We start from the raw sequence: 18,705 nt of genomic DNA, 5'->3' as shown, positions 1-18,705 counted from the left end.
AGCAGAGCAAGGATGATGGGCCAGGGAGAGAAGGTCACCAGGGCAGAAAGACCTAGCAAAGGACAACTGTAGGGTGGGACCTCACCCCCAGGGTGACCTCTCCTCCCCCAGCATATCGCCGCTGGTCTTGCGGATTGGATCTCCTGACCTTTCCTCCATGGAGGCCTCGGTGGTATTTCAGCTCCAGACCCAGAAAAGCAGCAAACACAGACAAGCGGTGCCATGGCCGACGTCATCCCTCTCCCCTCCTCCCAGGCGCATCCCCATTACCTTCCTCACTCCCACGCTCCAAGGGCCCTGCCTTTGCTCTAGAACTTGTTCCCTCAGCCCGTTTCTTCTACGAATTACTTCTCCTACCTCTAGATTTTATAAATAAATGGTCTCTTCTAGTTTGAGGCTTGGCTCAGAATTCTTCCCTAGCCAGAACTCAAGTACCGAGGTTGCTGAGCCAGGTCTGGTCTGATCCTCCGGGTCTAACCCGTGGTGCCGTTCCTGCCATTCCTGCCGCCTGCAACACAGCCATGGCAATGCTTCCGGACCCTCACGACGAACAAGGGCCCTCTGCACCCCCTGCTCATTCCCAGCACAAGAGTATCCCAGGCCACCTTCCTTGCTTCTGTCCTGAACGGTGTCTGTGTCTTGGGAGGACAGTGGTGTGACCACTGCCCAACTGTAACAACAGAGCCAGAGGGAGACCATGTGACTGTCCCAAGACAGCCAGGGATGTTCAGCCGTCCATGTGCCCGGGCTGTCCCCCCAGAAGGGGTCTGAGGCTGGGAGGTGGGTCATGAGCTGCACATGAACGGCGGGAGCTAGCCCCCTCTACCTGGTGCCCACAGGTGTGTCTCAGCTGAGGAGACCAAGGCCCTAGGCCTGGTGGTCAGGGCCAGAGCCATGTTCTAATTCCACCTGTGCCAGGCTGAACCATTTGGCATTACGAGGCTGTGATGGGTGCTTTCTGGCAGCCTCGGATGGGGCCCCCAATGCCAGTTTTCTACAGCCTCCACGACCCCCTCTGTAATACTGCCTGCCTGCACAAGCTGCTGGCCAGCTGGCAGCAGGTCTGGGAGACCTCCCACTATGGCCCACCTGTATCGCACCCCCCCCACCCCCCACCCCTGCCCCGCCGGAGTACCTCAGCGCCCTCAGCACCTTCCTGGGGAGGCTGGGCCTGCCCCCTGAGCCTGGCTCTGATGGGACTCTGGGCTCCAGCTCACCAGCAGGATGGGGGTCAACTGCTCAGTGGACAAGGGACAAAGACAGGACAGCAGAGACATTGTAATCTCTTGATTTATTCAGGTTATTTAATATACAACATAACTGTGACGCAAAGTGTGCAAAGTTAAAGCCTTCAACTGCAGCTGAGAGGAGAGGGCAGGCCTGGTCCACCTGGGGATGGTGGTGAGTCAAAAATGATGGGCTGCCTCCTCCCCAGGGCAGGGGAAGAGAGAGCGGCCTGAGGAGCAGGTGGCCTAGGGCCAGGGGAAGGGGGCAGAGACCTCCCTCTGGCCTAGGTTAGGAGCCCAGAAGTACCCCATGGCTGAGAGGGCAGTGGCCCAGGAAGGAGCCAGAGGCAGGGCCAGGAGAGCACCATTTCTGGGGTGGGGGTGGGGGGTGGGGAGGAAGGTACCCTACAGGAGAAGCCAGGAGGGGCCACCTGCCCCAGGGGAGGGAGCCAGGCCGGAGCAGACTGCAGTGAGAAAACCTGAGGCAGGCGCAAGGCCTGAGAGCCCAGGTTGGTGGGCTCAGGGGAAGGGGGGGCTGAAGAAGGGGGAACCCGGTGGGGGGGCTCCTAGGGCAGCCGGGCCCCAGGAGCAGTCCTGACTCTGCAGGGGATGCCCAGCAAGGGCCCGCAGACCCTCAGAGCCTCCCCTCCTCTCTTCCTTGAAAGGAGCTGGGCCCCATAGTGCAAATCTGTGGACCACTCAGTTATGGAGGGAGGCTGTGCCTAAAGGGGAACCCCGGGGCGTACCCCCTCTGCCACCTCGGCCTCCACCACTGCTTCCACCACCGTCCTCAGTACAGCCGCTTCTCGTAACTGTGGGGACAAGGCAAGAGGGGAACTGAAAGTGGGCATGTGGACCCTGCTCCCTTGCCACATGCCCCTGCCTAGGCCCGGGGGTGCCAGGCAGCCCCCAGATGAAAGAGAGGCAGTGAACTGCAGAAGCTCCTGCCTCTCAGCCATGGGGGCGGGGGGAGAGCAGGCCCCGTGCCTCTGTCCTCCCAGGCCCAGAGACAGTCATGCTCCTTCAGGCCACAGTCAGAGCTGAGCAGACCGTCCTCAGTGCTGGGGTAGAGAGTCAGGAAGGCATGGCCCATCCCTACAGAGCAAGCTCTGACCAAGCTGAACCTCTGCTGCCCACGTCTCCACCCCCCCCCTGCACATCAAGTGGCCTAGGCCCCTTGTGGCCACTGGGTCCAGTCCAAGACAGACAGCCTCGGGCCTGTGGTCAGGGACATCGCACTGTACTACAGATTCTGCTGGAGGAGGGGCCCCTGCTGGCTGTCCCCGCCACGGTGTTAGTCCTAGGGTCCATGTCCCATGATTACACCCCAGTGCCACCCCCAATGCAGTGCCCCCCTCCCACCCGAGCCCAGGTCCCACCCGAAGTGCCCCTGCTCTACTCTACGCTTGCCCGGGCAGCGCAGTTACTTACACGGCAGAAAGGTATAGCTACGGGAGGATGGGGCAGAAAGAGACATAGGTTAGATGCCCGCCTATGCCTGGGGGGACAGGCCCTCTCAACCAGGCGGGGCCACATGCCTGCTCCTACTGTGCTGACTAGCACTGCTCCCACCCATGGTCGCCCCAGCGCTGGCCCTGGCAGCTGTCTCTCTGCCCTTCTCCCGCCAGAGGACTCTTGTCCCTAGCCTATACCTGCCTGCCTGGGGCTGCCGCCAGCAAGAGCCCAACACTGCCAGCTCCTGCCACCAGCCACCAGCCACCAGCCACCAGCTTCTAAGGAAGCAAGGGATGGGAGCCGAGGAGGAGCTGCCCAAGGAGAGGGGAGGGGCCTGCCTGCCTAAGGGCTAAAGGACAGGGCTTAAGGGTGGGTTGGGCGCTGTAGGAGAGGGTGATGGAGACATCCTGCAGCAGTAACCATCCCTGGTGGAGATGGTCCATGGGGTCCCTGAAACCTCAGCTCAGCCTCTGAACCACGGTCCCACCTGCCCGACCCGGTGCCAGCCAGCTGGGGCAGGGAGGCCACCAGACTTACGAGTGCAGGCCGTGGACACCACCCTCGATCTGAGCCGACATGGTCCGCTTCTCAAACTTGAGCTCTCCTGAGTACATCATGGACCTGCAGGCAGGTGGTTGGAGCCGGTCAGGGCACCAAGGGAAGAGGGGGAAGGGGGAGACGGAGAGGGAGGGAGAGAAAGGAGCAGGGGTGGGGGAGCCAAGAGCCTCCCAGGTGCCATCCACCTGCCCCCCCCCCTGCCCCCAGTCACAGCACTCACCGCAGGACAGAGAGGCTCCGGGCACCAATATCCTGGCAGCCATGCTGGATCCCTGCTATGAGGTAGGGCACGAACTTCTGAATGGAGCCTTTGTCCTGGATGGAACCTGATACGCCCTGTGGGATCTTCACCTTATCCCCCTCGCTGTATGGAGGGCAGGGAGACTGAGCCAGACAGCCCATGGCTCAGGGGACCTCACCCCATCTCTCAAGGGCACCAACAGAAGAACCCCCAAAGCCGCCACACCCTGGGCTAAAACATAAGAAAGCATGGATTCCGAGTCAGGAGGTCTGCTACTTGTGCCCTATGACTCAGTTTCCAGAATATAATATGGAGATTCGGTGCTATCTGGGAAGTCAAAGGCATGTGTGGACCCTTGAAGGGTTGTGGGCTGATCTGCCTGGGACCAGGGTTCAGGGGCAGGGCACCTGAAGTATCGTTTCTGGCTGCTGCTACTCTTCTCCATGGCATCCAAGGAGCCCATGCCCCGGTACTTCTTGAGCCTCACCCCATCGGAGAAGAAGTACTCGCCAGGGGCCTCGGTGGTGGCGGCCAGCAGGGAGCCCATCATCACTGCGGTGGGGGGAGGAGCAGGGTCAGTGCCTCCAGCCCATAACCCTCCTATTGCCCCAGCCCAGCTCCCAGCCCCTCTCAGGCCTGCCCAATCCCCAGCAGACCCCCTTACCTGTGGATGCTCCCAGGGCCAGGGCCTTGACCACCTGCCCCACAGTCTGGATGCCACCATCAGCTATGACTGGCACCCCAAAGCGCCGGGCATACTCAGCCACCTTGTACACGGCAGTGCCCTGAGGCCGACCACAGGCCATCACTGCGGGAGGGGACGCAAGGCAGAGATGTCACCACAACAGAGGGGCCAGAGACCGGACCCTTTCTCCTCGTGCCCCACCTCCTCTCAGGAAAAGGGACAGGCCTCGATGATGTTTCTGAGGGACAGGTGGGTGGCAGCAAATAACACTAGGGTGATTGTCACTCCAAAGACCCAGACCACCCCATCCACGACAGCACTGTGGGGCATTCTGATAGGAGAGGGGTCAGTACTGGCCCTCAGAGTATTGCACCCCCCGACACTGGCGCACTCAGGCCTGGTGGCCCCCGGCCTCAGCTCTCTCCATAGACAAGTTCCCCTTCGAGGCTTCATTTGCAAAGCCTGTTGCTAGGGTAATCATGACCTCCTTCGGGATATTGCCTTGCATTTGTTTTAAGTTTAATTGTCCAAGGTCCTTAAGTGTGAGGTTGCAAATGGGAATGATAAGAAACCAGCACGTATGTGGGGATGGATGCAAGGCCTGATAAAAGCAGGGGAGAGCCGAAGCCGGTTTGGCTCAGTGGATAGAGCGTCGGCCTGCGGACTCAAGGGTCCCAGGTTCGATTCCGGTCAAGGGCATGTGCCTTGGTTGCGGGCACATCCCCGGTGGGGGGTGTGTGGGGGGCAGCTGATCGATGTTTCTCTCTCATCGATGTTTCTAGCTCTCTATCCCTATCTCTTCCTCTCTGTGGAAATTCAATAAAATATATTTTTAAAAAAAAAGCAGGGGAGAGGCCTTCTCCAGGGGGTCTTTTGTTTCATCCCTATTGCATCCCAAGTTTTAGAACAATGCCTGGCACATAGGTACTCAGTATTTGTTAAGTGACTGAATGGAAGGCCCACGTTTCACCGCAGTGGTCAGCTAAAGTGAAGGGTAGAAACTTAAAAGCAGAGGCTCTGAAGACCAGAAAGGGAGATGTTTTGAGCAGAAAAGCCCAAACTGATCACTCAGTGTTCTGGAGAAATGACCCTCACTACAGGGGCCAGTCCATCCCCTCAGGCCAAGCAAGGACCCACCAGTCAGACACCAGCCTCCAGGGAACACCCCTCAACCACACGGGGACACATGGTCAGGGTCCCGCTCTCCTCCTCTTCATGTTTGGGGGTCTACCCTGCAAAAGGGCTTTGTGGCTGAGTGGAACCCCGTCCCTCGCTAGCACCACACGGTGATCAAGTATACATCCTTAGGCATTTAAGGACACGCCATCTCCCTGTCTTAGGTATCTGCCGCGCCACGAAGCTAATCCAAACTGTGAGCCAGCTTCCCATAAGCACCAGCTAGAGAAGTAGTCACACCAGCCTTGGGCCTCTAGCTTGGGTCTCCTTGACCAGAATCTGAGAAGCAGGCTGGCACACACCTAAAACTCTCAGTAACCTCATCTTAATACCTGCCTCCCCACAAGTCACTGAGCCAGACAGGCAGAGTCTGAGCCTGGGTCACCCCTGAACCCACCATTCCAGGAAGGAGCCTGGGAGAGCAAGCACTCAGCATGTACCCATGGGACAAGAGTGCGGCCCCACGGCCTATGGAGGGCCAGTGGGGTGCTCTAAGTGGCAGTCACTCTTCTCCTACTGATACCCACCTTCTTGGGTGATGCAGATGGAGCCACAGCCCATGCCCACACGTAGCCCGTCCACACCAGCATCAATCAGATTCTTGGCCTGAGCTGCTGTCACCACTGGGGGAAGGTGGGGAGTGGCAGGGAAAGAGGAATAGTATGAGGATGGGATGCCCCCACCCTGCCCAGAGATCCCAGTCAGCCCCACCCCCACCTACAGTGATCAAAGCCCATTCACTCAGCCCCCAGGCTCCCATGTAGATACGCCATCACCTTGGGATGCCGAAGGACAGGAAATTACATGGTGAGGGGGCAAGGGCCGGGGGTGATAGGGGGCTCTACACTCACCATTCCCCCCAATCAGCTGGAGGTGGGGGTACTTCTTCTTGATATAGTGCACCATGGCAATCTGATACTCAGAGTTCCCTTGGGATGAGTCCTGAGAGGAGGGGAAGAGAACAGCTTAGGCTATGATGGCTGAGGGTCCCCCCTGGGAGAGGGGGCTCTTGAGTGGACAAACTCCTAAAATTGTACAAAAATGCTGTGAGAATGTGTTTGTTGTTTGTTTTCTGGGAAAATACTTGCCAGCTCTCAGCTGATTCTCAAAAGAGCCTGCTTCCCTCCAAAGGCTAAGACCATTAATGTATAGTTTCAGGGCAGACAAAGCCCTTTCACACGCACTGATGGACTGGGGCCTATCCTGTTCCCACAACTCACTCACCAAATGAAGAAAGAACTTAACCTCCTCAGCCTCCCTCTCTTCATCTGACAAGGGGTGTGGTAACTGTACCTCAGGGGGCTGTTGGGAAGGCTGAATGAGACACAGAGGTCTTAGAGCAGGGCCTGACAAGTGGGAGGTTCCCCATGAAGGTGAGCTATAACCATCAGGTCAACTTGTGGGTCGCCCAGAGGCCCTCAGAGGGGCCCACAGTTGGTCTCAGCCGTCAGAGTACCACTGACCCTCCTAATTGTGGCTCCAGGCTTAATCAGAGGCGAACCTGGATCTCCCTAAGCCTCTACTGTACTGAACCCCGCTGCCCCCAGGGGCGTGCCTGTACCAGCACTATCACATCGGCGCCCGCCTGGGTGAGCAGGTCCAAGCGGTATTTGTCGTCCTCGCGGGTGCCCACAGCTGCCCCGCACAGCAGTTGCTTGTGGGAATCCTTGGAGGCTAGAGGGTAGTCCCGGTTCTTCTTCAGGTCGGTGCGGGCAATGATGGCCACTAGCTCGTCGCAATCATTGACAATGGGCAGCTTCCCTGAGGAGGAATGCAGAGGTGAGGTGAAGGAGCCGCCTCGGGAGTCCTCTTGGGAGTGGGGTGGACCACGCCAGAGGTTCCACTGAAATACCCAAACCAGCCACTAGGTGACAGCACCACCCAGGAAGCCCTCCTAGGGACCTGGACCTCTTCCCAAGGAACAGGAAGCGAAAAAATCTTGAAGCCAAGTGGGTTCCTGGAGCACTTCCTGCCCTGTGGCCTGGCCAGGCTGGGGTGGGCAGCCCCTGAGCACTGGCGGCCGTTCACCGGCTGGGCCACAGGCCACAGTGGTCAAAAACTCCTAGCCAGGGCACATACGTGATGCTGTCCTGCAGGAGAAACATGTGCCTTGTACAATCCCACCCCCAGAGAACAACCCAGTGTGGGCCAGGGAAGCATGTCCCAGTGTCTCCCATAGGGACCTAATGAATATTATGTCAACCATTCCAATGTCAAAAAAATCTAATTTCAGGACTTCTCAGAGCCTTTCATAAGCTAATGTACAATCTGTTATGCATTGATAGGGAATATAGAAAAGAACATTGTTCAGACTTTATAAGACCACAGAGCCCTTTCTTCATGATGAACGTTCCTCAGGACTACTTTTTTGGGGAAACTGTGAAGATGCTGAACAAGGGGCAGGCTTTCCTAAGCCAAGAAAAGGACCTCAGGAATCAAGCTCCAGCCTGGGGTCGTTCAAACCTTCCCCAAGGCCCAGTCTGCTTGCTGGGACCACCTGCAGGGCTGTGAAGGAACACGGGGAGCTGGGGTGCAGGACGCCAGGCTGGGGGTGGGTCTTGAGTGTTCTGCCTACTCCCTGGTACCTTTCTTGCTGCGCTGCAGGATCTCATTTGCCTCTTTCAATGTCACACCTGCTGGAGCCACCACCAGCTCATTCCGCGGTGTCATCACCTGTGGGGCCAGGAACATTTGCCTGCAGGTTGGCAGGTGAGAGAGAAGGGAGCCAGACCTCCCTCTGGTCCCTGTCACAGACACCTTGGGGCCCTCTCTCTGCCCCAGCCACGCGGTCCCTGCCCTACAGGTACCTCACTGAGGAAGATGGTGTGGTCCTTCTCTGCGAGGAAGTCGATGTCTCGGGAGGTGACAATGCCCACCAGCTTGCTACCCATGGTGCCTGTCTCCGTGATGGGGATGCCAGAGAAGCCATGCCGAATCTTGGCCTCCAGCACGTCGCCCACGGTGTGCGAGGGGTTCAGCACCACAGGGTCCGTGATAAAGCCCTGTTCAAATTTCTGTGGGTAGAAACGGGGGGAAGGAAAGGCTGGAAGAAAGCCTGAGGTGGTGTCCAGCCTGGTCAAGGTGGGGAGAGGGTGTCCTGGCCAGGGCCCTGAGTGGGGTGAGGGGCCACTGGGAAATGAGGGCTGGGCCCTGTGCCCCCATTGTGGAGAAGGGCAGACAAGACCCCACAGCAATCAACTAGGGGATGCACCAGCCTTGGGGCTGGCAAGGGAGTTGGGGGCCGCCCGGTGGCATTTTCATTCCGGGGAGAGGCCTGGTACTTGCCTTCACCTTCCGCACCTCATTGGCCTGGAACTCTGGCGTGCAGTTGTGGTGAATGAAACCAATACCGCCCATCAGCTGGGGTGGGAGGGAAGCGCGGTCAGAGCCCAGGGCCCACCCTCCTCACTCTGAAAACCCCACCTCTGATTCCAATTCCTCCTGATGCCAGCCCACCCTATTCCGTCCCCTCCACCCTGGACTCCCAACCCAGGTGCCCAACTCACAGCCATAGCGATGGCCATGTCAGCCTCTGTCACAGTGTCCATGGGGGAGGAGATGAGTGGCGTCTTCAGCGTGATCTTCCGAGTCAGAGCTGAAGTCAGGTCCTGAGGATGAAGGCACAGTCCATGTGAAGGGTGTTGTCATTCACTCAGCAAACAGTCACAGAGCTCCTACGTGTACCCAGCACCAGGAAGGGCCTGGGAAGATAGCAGTGAACAAGGCAGACGAGGCCCCTGCTTTCTCTCCCGTGGTTTAAACTCCACTTGGAAGTAGAAGACAAGCACGAAACACATGCACACAATGGTCTCAGTCAGGATGAAGGCTGAGTCATTCAAACCTTCCCCAAGAAAAGCAAGGGGAAAAGTGACCCCGGGAAGAGGGGTGTGGTGGTCAGGAAAGCCTCTTTCTTAGGAGATGACAAGTAGCAGCCAGTTGAAGTCTGAGGGACTATGGTTCCAGCCTCTGATTCCAAGTCTTCCTGAGATGCACTTAAGGGAGAAAATGGCAAGTGGAGGAGAGGGAAGTGAGAGAGGCAGGTGGCTGGCAGGGGCAAGGATGTGTAGCCTTGAACGCCAGGGACAGCTTAGATTAGAGTCTGAGACAAAAAGCCACTGCCAGGGTCACAAGCAGAAGAGAGGCGCCATCTGACTTATTTTAAAGAGGTCACCCAGGCTCCAATGTGGAGAATGGATTCTAGGTGACAAATCCTGAGGCAAGGGGACTGGCAAGGAGACTGCTGGCAGGTCCAGGCAGCGGGTGCTGGAGACTGGGAGGGGGAAGGCGTCTTTAAGGCATCCAGGAAAGTAGATGACTGCGGGACTGCAGCTCAAGGGAGGGTCAGGGCTGCAGGAAGAGATCTGAGAGGTACCCGCCTACGAACGGTAGGTAGGGCCAGATCATGAGGATGGGCCAACAGCTATGGATCCTAGATCCCAAACACTCAGACACAGACTTCGGTATATAGCTTTTGGAGATTCACAGGCTCCCGAAGTCCATCCATAGACCCCGGTTAAGAACCCTGGACCCATAGACTAGAGAACTCCTCCTTCTCCTCTCCCATCACACCACCAAAGAGCCACAGCCTTCCCGACAGAGGCCACAGGACAGAGACCCTTAATGTGCGGGAGGTATCTTTTCAGTCCCCCTCTTCCTAGCATCCTACCCAGGGTCTGGCACAAAGCCAGGGTGCTTGGTAAACTTGGTTAAACTGAACAGCTGAACCATGAAGGCTCCCTTGTTGCTGTCATAAGGCAACTATCCAGAATAGCTCCAATTTCCCCCTAAAAATCTGTCTGGGTCAGCACTGGCTACACAAGCTCGGCCAACACTTCCCCAGGGTCAAGTGATCCAGGCACACGTAGGCCCTCTGGCCTTTCATGAGAATCAGACCTCAGTAAATATCACTGATAACAGCGACAAGAGGAATGTTTTTTAGTATCTATAAATTCATCTTAAAATAATCTAACTTTTTAAAAATATTTTTAGCCGAAGCCGGTTTGGCTCAGTGGATAGAGCGTCGGCCTGCGGACTGAAAGGTCCCAGGTTCGATTCCGGTCAAGGGCATGTACAATGGTTGCGGGCACATCCCCGGTAGGGGGTGTGCAGGAGGCAGCTAGTCGATGTTTCTCTCTCATCGATGTTTCTAGCTCTCTATCCCTCTCCCTTCCTCTCTGTAAGAAATCAATAAAATATAAAAAATTTAAAAAAATTTAAAAAAAATTTTTAAATTGACATCAGAGAGGAAAGGAGAGATAGAAATATCAATGATGGGAGAGAACCATTGACAGGCTGCCTCCAGCACGCCCCACACTGGGGATTGAGCCCCCAACCTGGGCACGTGCCTTGACCAGGAATCAAACCATGACCTCTTGGTTCATAGGTCGACGCTCAACCACTGAGCCACGCCAGCCAAGCAAATAATCTAACTTTTCCGTGAAATGACTTACTTCTATCAGCACTACACCCCTAGAGTCTGTGAGTTCATCGTATGTTAATTAGGTAAAGAATATTGCTCATTCACTTGGCTTACAGCTGAGCCCCTCAGGCAAGCAAGGCACTGTGTTTCCTTGTATTTGTCAAAAATCTAACTTCTTTACACCCTCTTGCCAATTCTTGTATGTCTGGATCTGTGAACAAGTCTGTCCATGTCATTCAAAGTCTGCATAATTTTACCGGCTTCTATCATGTCCCCACTCAGCATTTCAGACAAAACCCAATCCTTCCAGTTTGCAGTAAAAAGGCAGCCACATGCACGCCCACCCCCTTCCCTTGTGAACCTCGTGGCAGGCTCTGTCAGGGACAGAGAGCCCTCTGGCTCTGGGCCAGGCCCACCACTCAGGATACCGCTGAATCCCTGCAGCTGCCTCTGCCCCATTAAGCACAACCCACTGCACTGTGTCAGCTTCTCTGGCAGCAATACAGGCTATCTCCCCACATTCCCAAGAAAAGTCTCTTCTATTCCTGCCCTTGAGCAAGAAATCAGCCTCTTCCACCATATGCACAGCCTCTCTCCCCGGGGTCAGCAGAAGAGATACTCACCACCTCATCAGCTATGAAGTCTATGAATCCCGGGAGAATCAGGAAGTCGCTATGAGGAGAGAAAAGTGAGTGTTACTGGATGAGAAGGGGTACTTAAAAGGGGCAGGGCCTGCCATGCCAGGGGAAGCAGCATGGGGTAGGGAGAGGGGCAGAGACTGGAGCCCTCTGGTCCCTGTGTCCCTTCAGGGCTGAACCACTCTTGTGCCCCCCACTCGGATCTTGCTGATTTCAGCTTCGAGAGCTACAAACAAAGGCAGTGGAAGGTCTATGGACCTGGGGTACCACCAAGGCAGTTGCTCAAGATGTCTGTTGCCTCCAGGGTTCAGAGTTCACCAAGGAACATAAAAGTTCCCATAATGCCACACAAGGCAGATAACACGGCCTGCTCTTGAAAGCGTCTCAATCTTAACAGAGGGAGACCACAGGGCATGAATCTGAGAACAATTTATTTAGTTATTTTAAATAGATTTTTATTTATTTCAGAGAAGAAGGGAGAGGGAGACAGAGAGATAGAAACATCAATGATGAGAGAGACTCATTGGTCAGCTGCCTCCTGTATGCCCCACACTGGGGATCAAGCCTGCATGTGCCCTGACCGGGAATTGAACCGTGACCTCCTGGTTCATAGGTCGACGCTCAACCATTGAGCCACACCGGCTGGGCCTGAGAACAATTTAGAAGTGCAGCACGACATGAACACCACACAGCACAGGACAGGCTGCACACAGCCAAGTGTCGGGGCTGCTCAGTCACACAGGTTTCAGAACAGCTCGAGGGACCCCAGGGGGTTGAGCACGAGCAGTGCATCTTCTGACTGGAGCAACCCACAGGCGTGGCCTGCGATGGGAGAGGGGAGGAGGGGCCTTCCGGTTAGGACCAGAACCCTGGGGCCCCAGCCAAAGCGTGGCAGCTGTAAAACACTAGAGTGGGCCATGGTCGCAGCAAACCCCAGAAGGGGGTACAGGCCTGCACAAGTATGGCAAAGCACAGTACGCAGCCCAGGGGCCCCGATGGCTCAGTCCCCCCACACTTCAGGAACACTCCCAACTTGACTAAGGAAAGCAGCTGGCACCTGAGCACAGGAAGGAAAAGCAACAGGGTGAATGGGAGGGGTGGGGTCTTTAACCTGCCCAAGGCCAAGAGCAACACAGAGCAAAATCCCTAGGGAGTGTCCTTGGCAGACTCTAGTGAAAAATATATCAAAGGGATACTCTCTCCCCCCCTCATCAAAGACTGCCAAAGAGCCCTAGCCGGGTTGGCTCAGTGGATAGAGTGTCGGCCTGAGGTGTGAAGGGTCCTGGGTTCAATTCCTGTCAAGGGCACATGCCTGGGTTGCCGGCTCTATCCCCAGTAGGGGGTGTGCAGGAGGCAGCTCTTCAATGAGATTCTCTCATCATTGATGTTTCTATTGCTCTCCCTTTCCCTTCCTCTCTGAAATGAATAATTTTTTTTTTTAATTAAAAAGACTGCCAAAGGAAGAGAATCTTAACTGCCTCTGAGCCATGGCAGCCCTTCTTGCTGAATAGCGAAGAGGCTCTGTGGCTCACTTTCAGGCTGGAGAAGAAACGCAAGAGTCAGGGCCCCTTGACACGTCCTAGGTATATATGCACCCCTCACCTGGCCCACATCCCAGCTACGGGCAGGCAGGAGACACCTGGTGTCCAGGGAAACTGCCTGCCCAGCAGAAGCGCTTACAGGCAAGGGCAGGGACTGGCAGGAGACTGGGCAGGGGTGCTCTTGGCTGGCCAGCAGCATCCCCACTCCGCCTCAGCCCCAAGCTTCTGATGCTCCTTCCTGGCATGGACACAGCCCTGCAGCCAGAAGGAGAGCTAGTGCCAGGCCTGCAGCCCGCAGGACAACTGGCCCAGGGCCCACCGAACAGCAAACTAAAGCCAGCGGCAGAGAGAAAGGTCTTGATCTCCTCCAAAATCCCATGTGGGGTGGCCTTGGGGGTGGCAGTCACAGACTACTCATTCCCAGGGGGGCACCAGTGCTCACCTGTGGGCCGACAGAGGCACCGTGTAAAGAGGACTGGACGATGGGAAAAGGGAGACACCCCAACTGTCCAGCTGGGCCTCTCCTGGGGGCAACACCCAAGCAGCTGTCTCCCTTGGGCTGCAGGCCCTCTCCGCCTTCCGCGTGAGTGAGAGGCTGTCCTGCACCAAGGTCTGGGGAAAGTCTCCATAACTCCTACATCTCCTGTCCCCACACCCCCCGAGGCCCCCTCCGAGCAGCCAATATGCCCATGAGATGGGGAGGGGCAAGGCCGGACCCGGATCCACCCAGAAACGGGGCATGGCACCTAGGGCGGCGATGTCGCGGTGCCACGTCCGTCTCCACTCGGCACTGGCCGCCTTCCTTCCCTTACTCAGCCCCCCCCCCCCCGCCCCCCTCCACGCCCGAGTCGCTCCGAGCCGCCGGGAACGCGGCAGCCACCGCAGGGGCAGCGCACGTGCAGGGCCCGAGCCCGGGGATCGCGGCGCGTTCGTTCGTTCCCGCACTCAGGTGGGGCCGAGGCCCCCCCCCCCGCGCTTACTTGTAGGTGAGGCCGTCGGCGTTGGCGAAGAGCTGCTGCGCGGTGAGCCCATCCTCGGGCACGTAGCCGGTGCCGCCGCTGATCAGGTAATCCGCCATGCTGCTGGGGAACACCGCGGCCCGACATAAACACCCGCGCGGGCCGCCCCGCCGCGGCTCCCGCTGCTGCTGCTGCTGCTGCTGACGCCGAGGCCAAGCCGCTACCGCGGGCCGGGCGGCCGGGGGCGGGGGCTGCGGCAGCCGGGCTGGCCCTGGGCGCCGCCCTCTCCTCCCGCCCCTCCCCCGGGAGTCCGCCGCCTCCGCCCCGCGCCGCTCTACCGCACAAAGGGCCCCGCGGAGCCCAGCCCAGCGCGCGCGCACACTCACAAACGACCTGGGCTGGGGTAGCGGATGCGAATCGGGAAGGGGCGGGGGGGGGGGGGGGAGGGCGCCCCAGCCACGAGCCAAACCCGGACACGCCCCCTCCGCCGCGCCTGGCCCCGCCTCCTAGGCCCCCTACAGCGCGCCCCCAGGCTCGCTCGCTGCCTGGCCCACCCCAGTTCACCCGGCCTCCACCGTCATGGGTCTCCCCTCGCCCTACTCCGCACCCCCAGGTACCTCTAACACGGTTTGGATTTCCCAAGACTAAGGCCCAAACTGTGACCAGGAGTCCGGGGTCCTGTCTGGGCCAACAGCTCCCCAACACACAGGAGTTTGAGGTTGTACCTCCCCTCAAATGTGTAGCCCGCCCCACCTTCCCCAATCCCGACACCATCATCATCACTCCTAGAGGGAGGGCATTCTTAACAGTGACACTCCGTGATCTTTGGGAGGCCTTGAGGCCCTCTGCAGTTGACATGGCATTTTTCATAAGTGAGCACCTTCACTCTACAATCTATTAAATTGCCAATTATGAGGTATCCCCACTTGACAGATGCAAAACCTACAGTTCAGAAAGCAAAGAGGTGGGGGGGGGGGGTACTGCCTCTGACTCCTGTCCAAAGCGTCAGTCTGACATCCCTGTCCCCAGCTCAGAAAGGGGTAAGGATACCAGAGGGAGAAGTTCCTTTTCATTTGGGAGGACAGTGTGGTGGGAAGAAGGGAGAAGATCACGGGCCTGGCTTAGGCAGGTAAGGATGCATACAAATTGGGACAAAGGCTAGAGAAGTTTTGAGAATTAGCCAAAGCAGAAGTGTGGAGGTCCTATGGGTCCAGTAAGATCCAGATTCCTACTTAGGGGCAGAAAGATTCGGGAGCAAACTTATTCACATGGGGGGGAGATGGTGTGGCAGGGGGAAGACCTAACCCTATTAGGCAACCACAATTGCTAATGCTACTTCCTGAGCAAAGCTAGAGAGCAGAGTCCCCCACCCAAACTGCCCGGCTCCTCCCTTCTCCTCCTGTGGTCCCCACAGCTCACTTCTTGGTGAGGTGAGAGAAAGGCTGGGCAGGGACACAGTCCTCTCTCTCCCTGGCAAGGTGGCTGTCTGTAGTGCTCTCCTCATTCCTCCCCAACTCTGGGAGTCTGGGTTTGTTTACCTCTCCGCAGTGTGGTGGCAGCCAGGCCCAGGGGAGTCCCCCAGTGATGCCACCCGGGGCCCTACCAGGAAAACAGACTGTTCCATCTGCGTGCAGAGGCGAGGGGAGGCCTCCCACAGAGCTAGGGCGACGAGGCTGGGAGTGCTGGAGGAGTTCACAGATTTCCGCAGCGTCCTCCTTCCTCTTCCTGTGAAGGACTGGAACATCACAGACCCTCCCCCCCCAGTGGAGCCCCAAGGAGAGTTCCTGTTGGGGGCCTCTGAAGGTCCTCTGGCATTGGCAGGAAGAAAGCCCGCCTGCTGGGGTTCTCTGCTGAGGCTTGCCATGGACGCCCTGGGAGCACTCCTGATTTCTCAGCTCTTATAAACTCATCTAGAAGACATGTGCCTTGTGGGGAAGGGGGTTACCCTGAGGGGACCAGCACTAGGACCTGTGACTGGTCACCTGGAAGCAGAGTAGTGAGACCAGGCAAAGAAAGCACCCTGGCCATTCGGAGTAATGGCAGCCTGGGTCATGGCAATGCAGGCCGAGAGCACAGGCTGTCCATGGGATCTCTCCGGGTTTCTAGGGAACCTGCTCTGGGTCACTATCCCCTACAGCGTGGGTCAGAAATGGCTAGGGTACTGTGTTTAGGGTTCCACCAGGCTGGAGTCCAGGATAGCAGCTGGGCTCTGCCATCTCTAGTGACATGTGCCCCAATCTACAGCTCGGACCCAGGGGAGGAGGCTGCTAGACTGAGTTGTGAGGAGGGTCCCTTTCCTGGTGACAACAGACCTCACAGCCCTCCTCCCCTCCTCCTGTCGCCCCACACCCCCTCCTGCTTTGACCTGTGTCAGGGCTCCTCATTACTCTAAGCTGCTGGGCTCAGCCCTGGGTTAGGCTGTCCTTTTCCAGAGACTGTTAATCCACCTCCCCCCTCCCTCCTCCCGCTTCCTGATCTCCCCTAGCTGCTTCCTCCACGGGGAGGAGACACCAGGCAACCAGAGGGCCTCCTCAGCCAAGGAAGGGCTGCTGGTCCCCGGAGGCTCCCCACCAAGCAGCTGTGAAGGCAGCAGGGCCGCAGAGCGGGCCTGAGCCCCTTCCAGTCCTTTCCTCAGGGTGGGGGGAGGCACTGGTGTCCTAGCTGGGCACCAAGGTCCATGCAGGCAGCCCTGAGGTCTTTATCTGGCCTGGGCTGTTTGAATGGGCAAGATTTCAAAACATTTTTAGGGTGAGTTGCGGGGGGTGGGGGCGATAACAACACTGGCATTGTTAAGCTGGGACAGGAGACATGGCTAGCCCAAAAACAAGCCAGAGAGCCATCACTCTGACCTCAAACCCAGGGCTTCTCGTCCTCTTCCCACAGCTCTCAGCCAGTGGCAGCAGATGGAGGTCTGGCCAGCAGGTTTTGAATCTCATTACACCACCTGCCTGGGGCTCCGGTTTTACACAGGCTCTTTGGAGCCCGGGGTGGGGTGGGGATGGCCCTAGGTCAGTGATGGCAAACCTATGACACGCGTGTCAGCACTGACACGAGTAGCCATTTCTGCTGACACGCGGCCGCTGAGGCGGCCGCATGCCGAGGATGAAACATTTGCGAAATAATGTTTTTTTCCTCAAAGTGACACACTACCCGAGTTATGCTCAGTTTTTTGGCGAAGTTTGACACACCAAGCTCAAAAGGTTGCCCATCACTGCCCTAGGTGCAGAGAAGAGATGCTCCCAGGTGGGCCTGGTCTGAGCTCTGATATACTTTTCAATACCTGCTCTAGTCAAAGTCACAGCCTCCATCAAGCCCTAGGCGCTCCAGCCCACTCCCTCACATCCTTGGCCTCTCTGTATCACCCCAGACCCTGAGCCCCAGTAGTTAGATTTCTAGGATAGGAGGAAGGATGGGGTTGCCCAAACCTCGAGAGGCAGCCTATGGGGCAGGAGGGGCCAGGCTTTACCCAGCACCCCTAAGCGGTTAGAAGTTCTTACTTAATCAGCCAGGCCCTGGATAGAGCTGCAGGGCTAATTCCCCCAGACTTGCCCGCCCCCCTCACACACACACCCCCCTCCCGCTTCCCGGTCACCTCCCCCCAAGCTGCTGAGCACCAACAGATGGGGCAGAGAAAGAAGTCCAAATCCTCTGGACCGGAAGGACAGTGGGACTGCATTTCAAGCTGTGATACAATCCAGAGATTAGCTACTGTCTCCTTTTCAGCCAGTCCCCTGGGGCCCAGCTCAACACTCCCACTCTTCCTCCAATGACCCTTCCAGACCCCAGCAGACTAAGGGCAGGAGCGGGTCCTGAATCTTAGGAGCGATCCTGATGTGAGCTGCACTGGCAGCCTCATCAGACCTCAGTGAGGAGCGAGGAGGGGACAGTGTCCTCACCAGGCTCTGAGAAGGCCATCCATCTGGACACCTACACCTGCCAATGAGAAGACGCTAAGCGGAAACAAGCTGAGGAGGAGTAAGCAAAGTTGGATAGGTTCTCAACAAGCACCGTTTGGACCCCTGAAGCCACTTGGGCCAGGTGTCGTCGGGTGTGTATTCGGAGGTCTGATCCAGGGCTAAGATTTTAGGGAGCTTTTTTTTTTCTTTTCTTTTCTTTTCGATTTACACCCCGGTGCAACGCAACACCGAACCCTTTTCCCAGTGCCCGCCTGCTTGCCCCAACCGAAGCTGGGTGCTCGGCGTCTGAGCCCGTTTTCAGGAAGTTAGAGGTAGAGGCGGTAAGAGGGCCAGGAGGGTGGGGTCTGCCCCTGCCCTCCCCCACAGCGCCGCCAGGTACCCCGAGCCGCCGCCGCGCCCGCCCCGGATGCGCCCCGCGCGCTCTGCCCTGGGCGTCACCTCTCGGGCTCGCAGCCGGCCTGCAGCAGGCGGGCGCTGCACCGCTGCGCCGCCGTCTCGTGTCCCGGGTGTTGCCGGGTTCCCAGCTCCGGAACAGCGGCGGCTCCGCCTCCCTGCAGCGGCCCCAACCCGGGTGGCACAGTGAGCGGCCCCTCCATCCGGAGGCTACGGTTCGGGGCGGGCGGGAGCCTCTCCGTCCGGCGGCTCCCCGGGCCCCAGCTGGGGAGTGAGCGCAGCCAGCCGCATCCCTGGGACCGAGCCGGGCCTCCGGGGCGGGGCTTGCGTGCCGGGGGCGGGGCAGCTCGGGGCTGGCGGGAGGGGGTCGGGGAAAGGTCCAGAGTCCTCTGGACTCCGCCCTGGCGCAGCGCTCCTCCCAGCCCCTCCACGCTGCCGCCCAGACGCAGCTAGTCTCTACCCTCCGGATTCAGCGAGCGACCCTTGCCCCTTGCCTG

At 58.0% G+C, this 18,705-nt stretch overlaps 1 protein-coding gene across 1 annotated transcript; it reads right to left on the bottom strand.

Annotated features, from left to right (window-relative positions):
• Nucleotides 1-1,272: 1,272 nt before the first annotated feature.
• On the bottom strand, nucleotides 1,273-18,483 carry IMPDH1 (inosine monophosphate dehydrogenase 1). Its single transcript, XM_054726430.1, has 15 exons — nucleotides 18,254-18,483; nucleotides 13,920-14,018; nucleotides 11,384-11,432; nucleotides 8,848-8,949; nucleotides 8,627-8,701; nucleotides 8,149-8,355; nucleotides 7,927-8,014; nucleotides 6,903-7,102; nucleotides 6,193-6,283; nucleotides 5,869-5,964; nucleotides 4,145-4,288; nucleotides 3,888-4,032; nucleotides 3,460-3,603; nucleotides 3,219-3,302; nucleotides 1,273-2,038 (listed from the first exon to the last, which is right to left on the bottom strand). The coding sequence occupies exons 1-15, from the start codon at nucleotides 18,409-18,411 to the stop codon at nucleotides 2,017-2,019; spliced, it is 1,704 nt and encodes a 567-aa protein (XP_054582405.1). The 5' UTR covers nucleotides 18,412-18,483; the 3' UTR covers nucleotides 1,273-2,016.
• Between the last annotated feature and the right edge of the window lie 222 nt (nucleotides 18,484-18,705).

Source organism: Eptesicus fuscus, chromosome 14, assembly GCF_027574615.1.
Source record: "Eptesicus fuscus isolate TK198812 chromosome 14, DD_ASM_mEF_20220401, whole genome shotgun sequence".
Classification (NCBI taxonomy): domain Eukaryota; kingdom Metazoa; phylum Chordata; class Mammalia; order Chiroptera; family Vespertilionidae; genus Eptesicus; species Eptesicus fuscus.
Note: the sequence above shows the minus strand (reverse complement) of the source record. Positions and strands in the feature narration are given on the sequence as shown.

What these genes read in the sequence shown, in the direction of transcription:
- IMPDH1 (XM_054726430.1), bottom strand. Translation starts at nt 18,411, where the DNA reads ATGGAGGGGCCGCTCACTGTGCCACCCGGGTTGGGGCCGCTGCAGGGA. An exon ending in ACTTCATAGCTGATGAGGTG is followed by an intron (nt 8,950 to 11,383) that starts GTGAGTATCTCT and finishes CTTCATCCTCAG; the next exon opens with GACCTGACTTCAGCTCTGAC. An exon ending in GCGCCGATGTGATAGTGCTG is followed by an intron (nt 6,284 to 6,902) that starts GTACAGGCACGC and finishes CCCTCCTCTCAG; the next exon opens with GACTCATCCCAAGGGAACTC.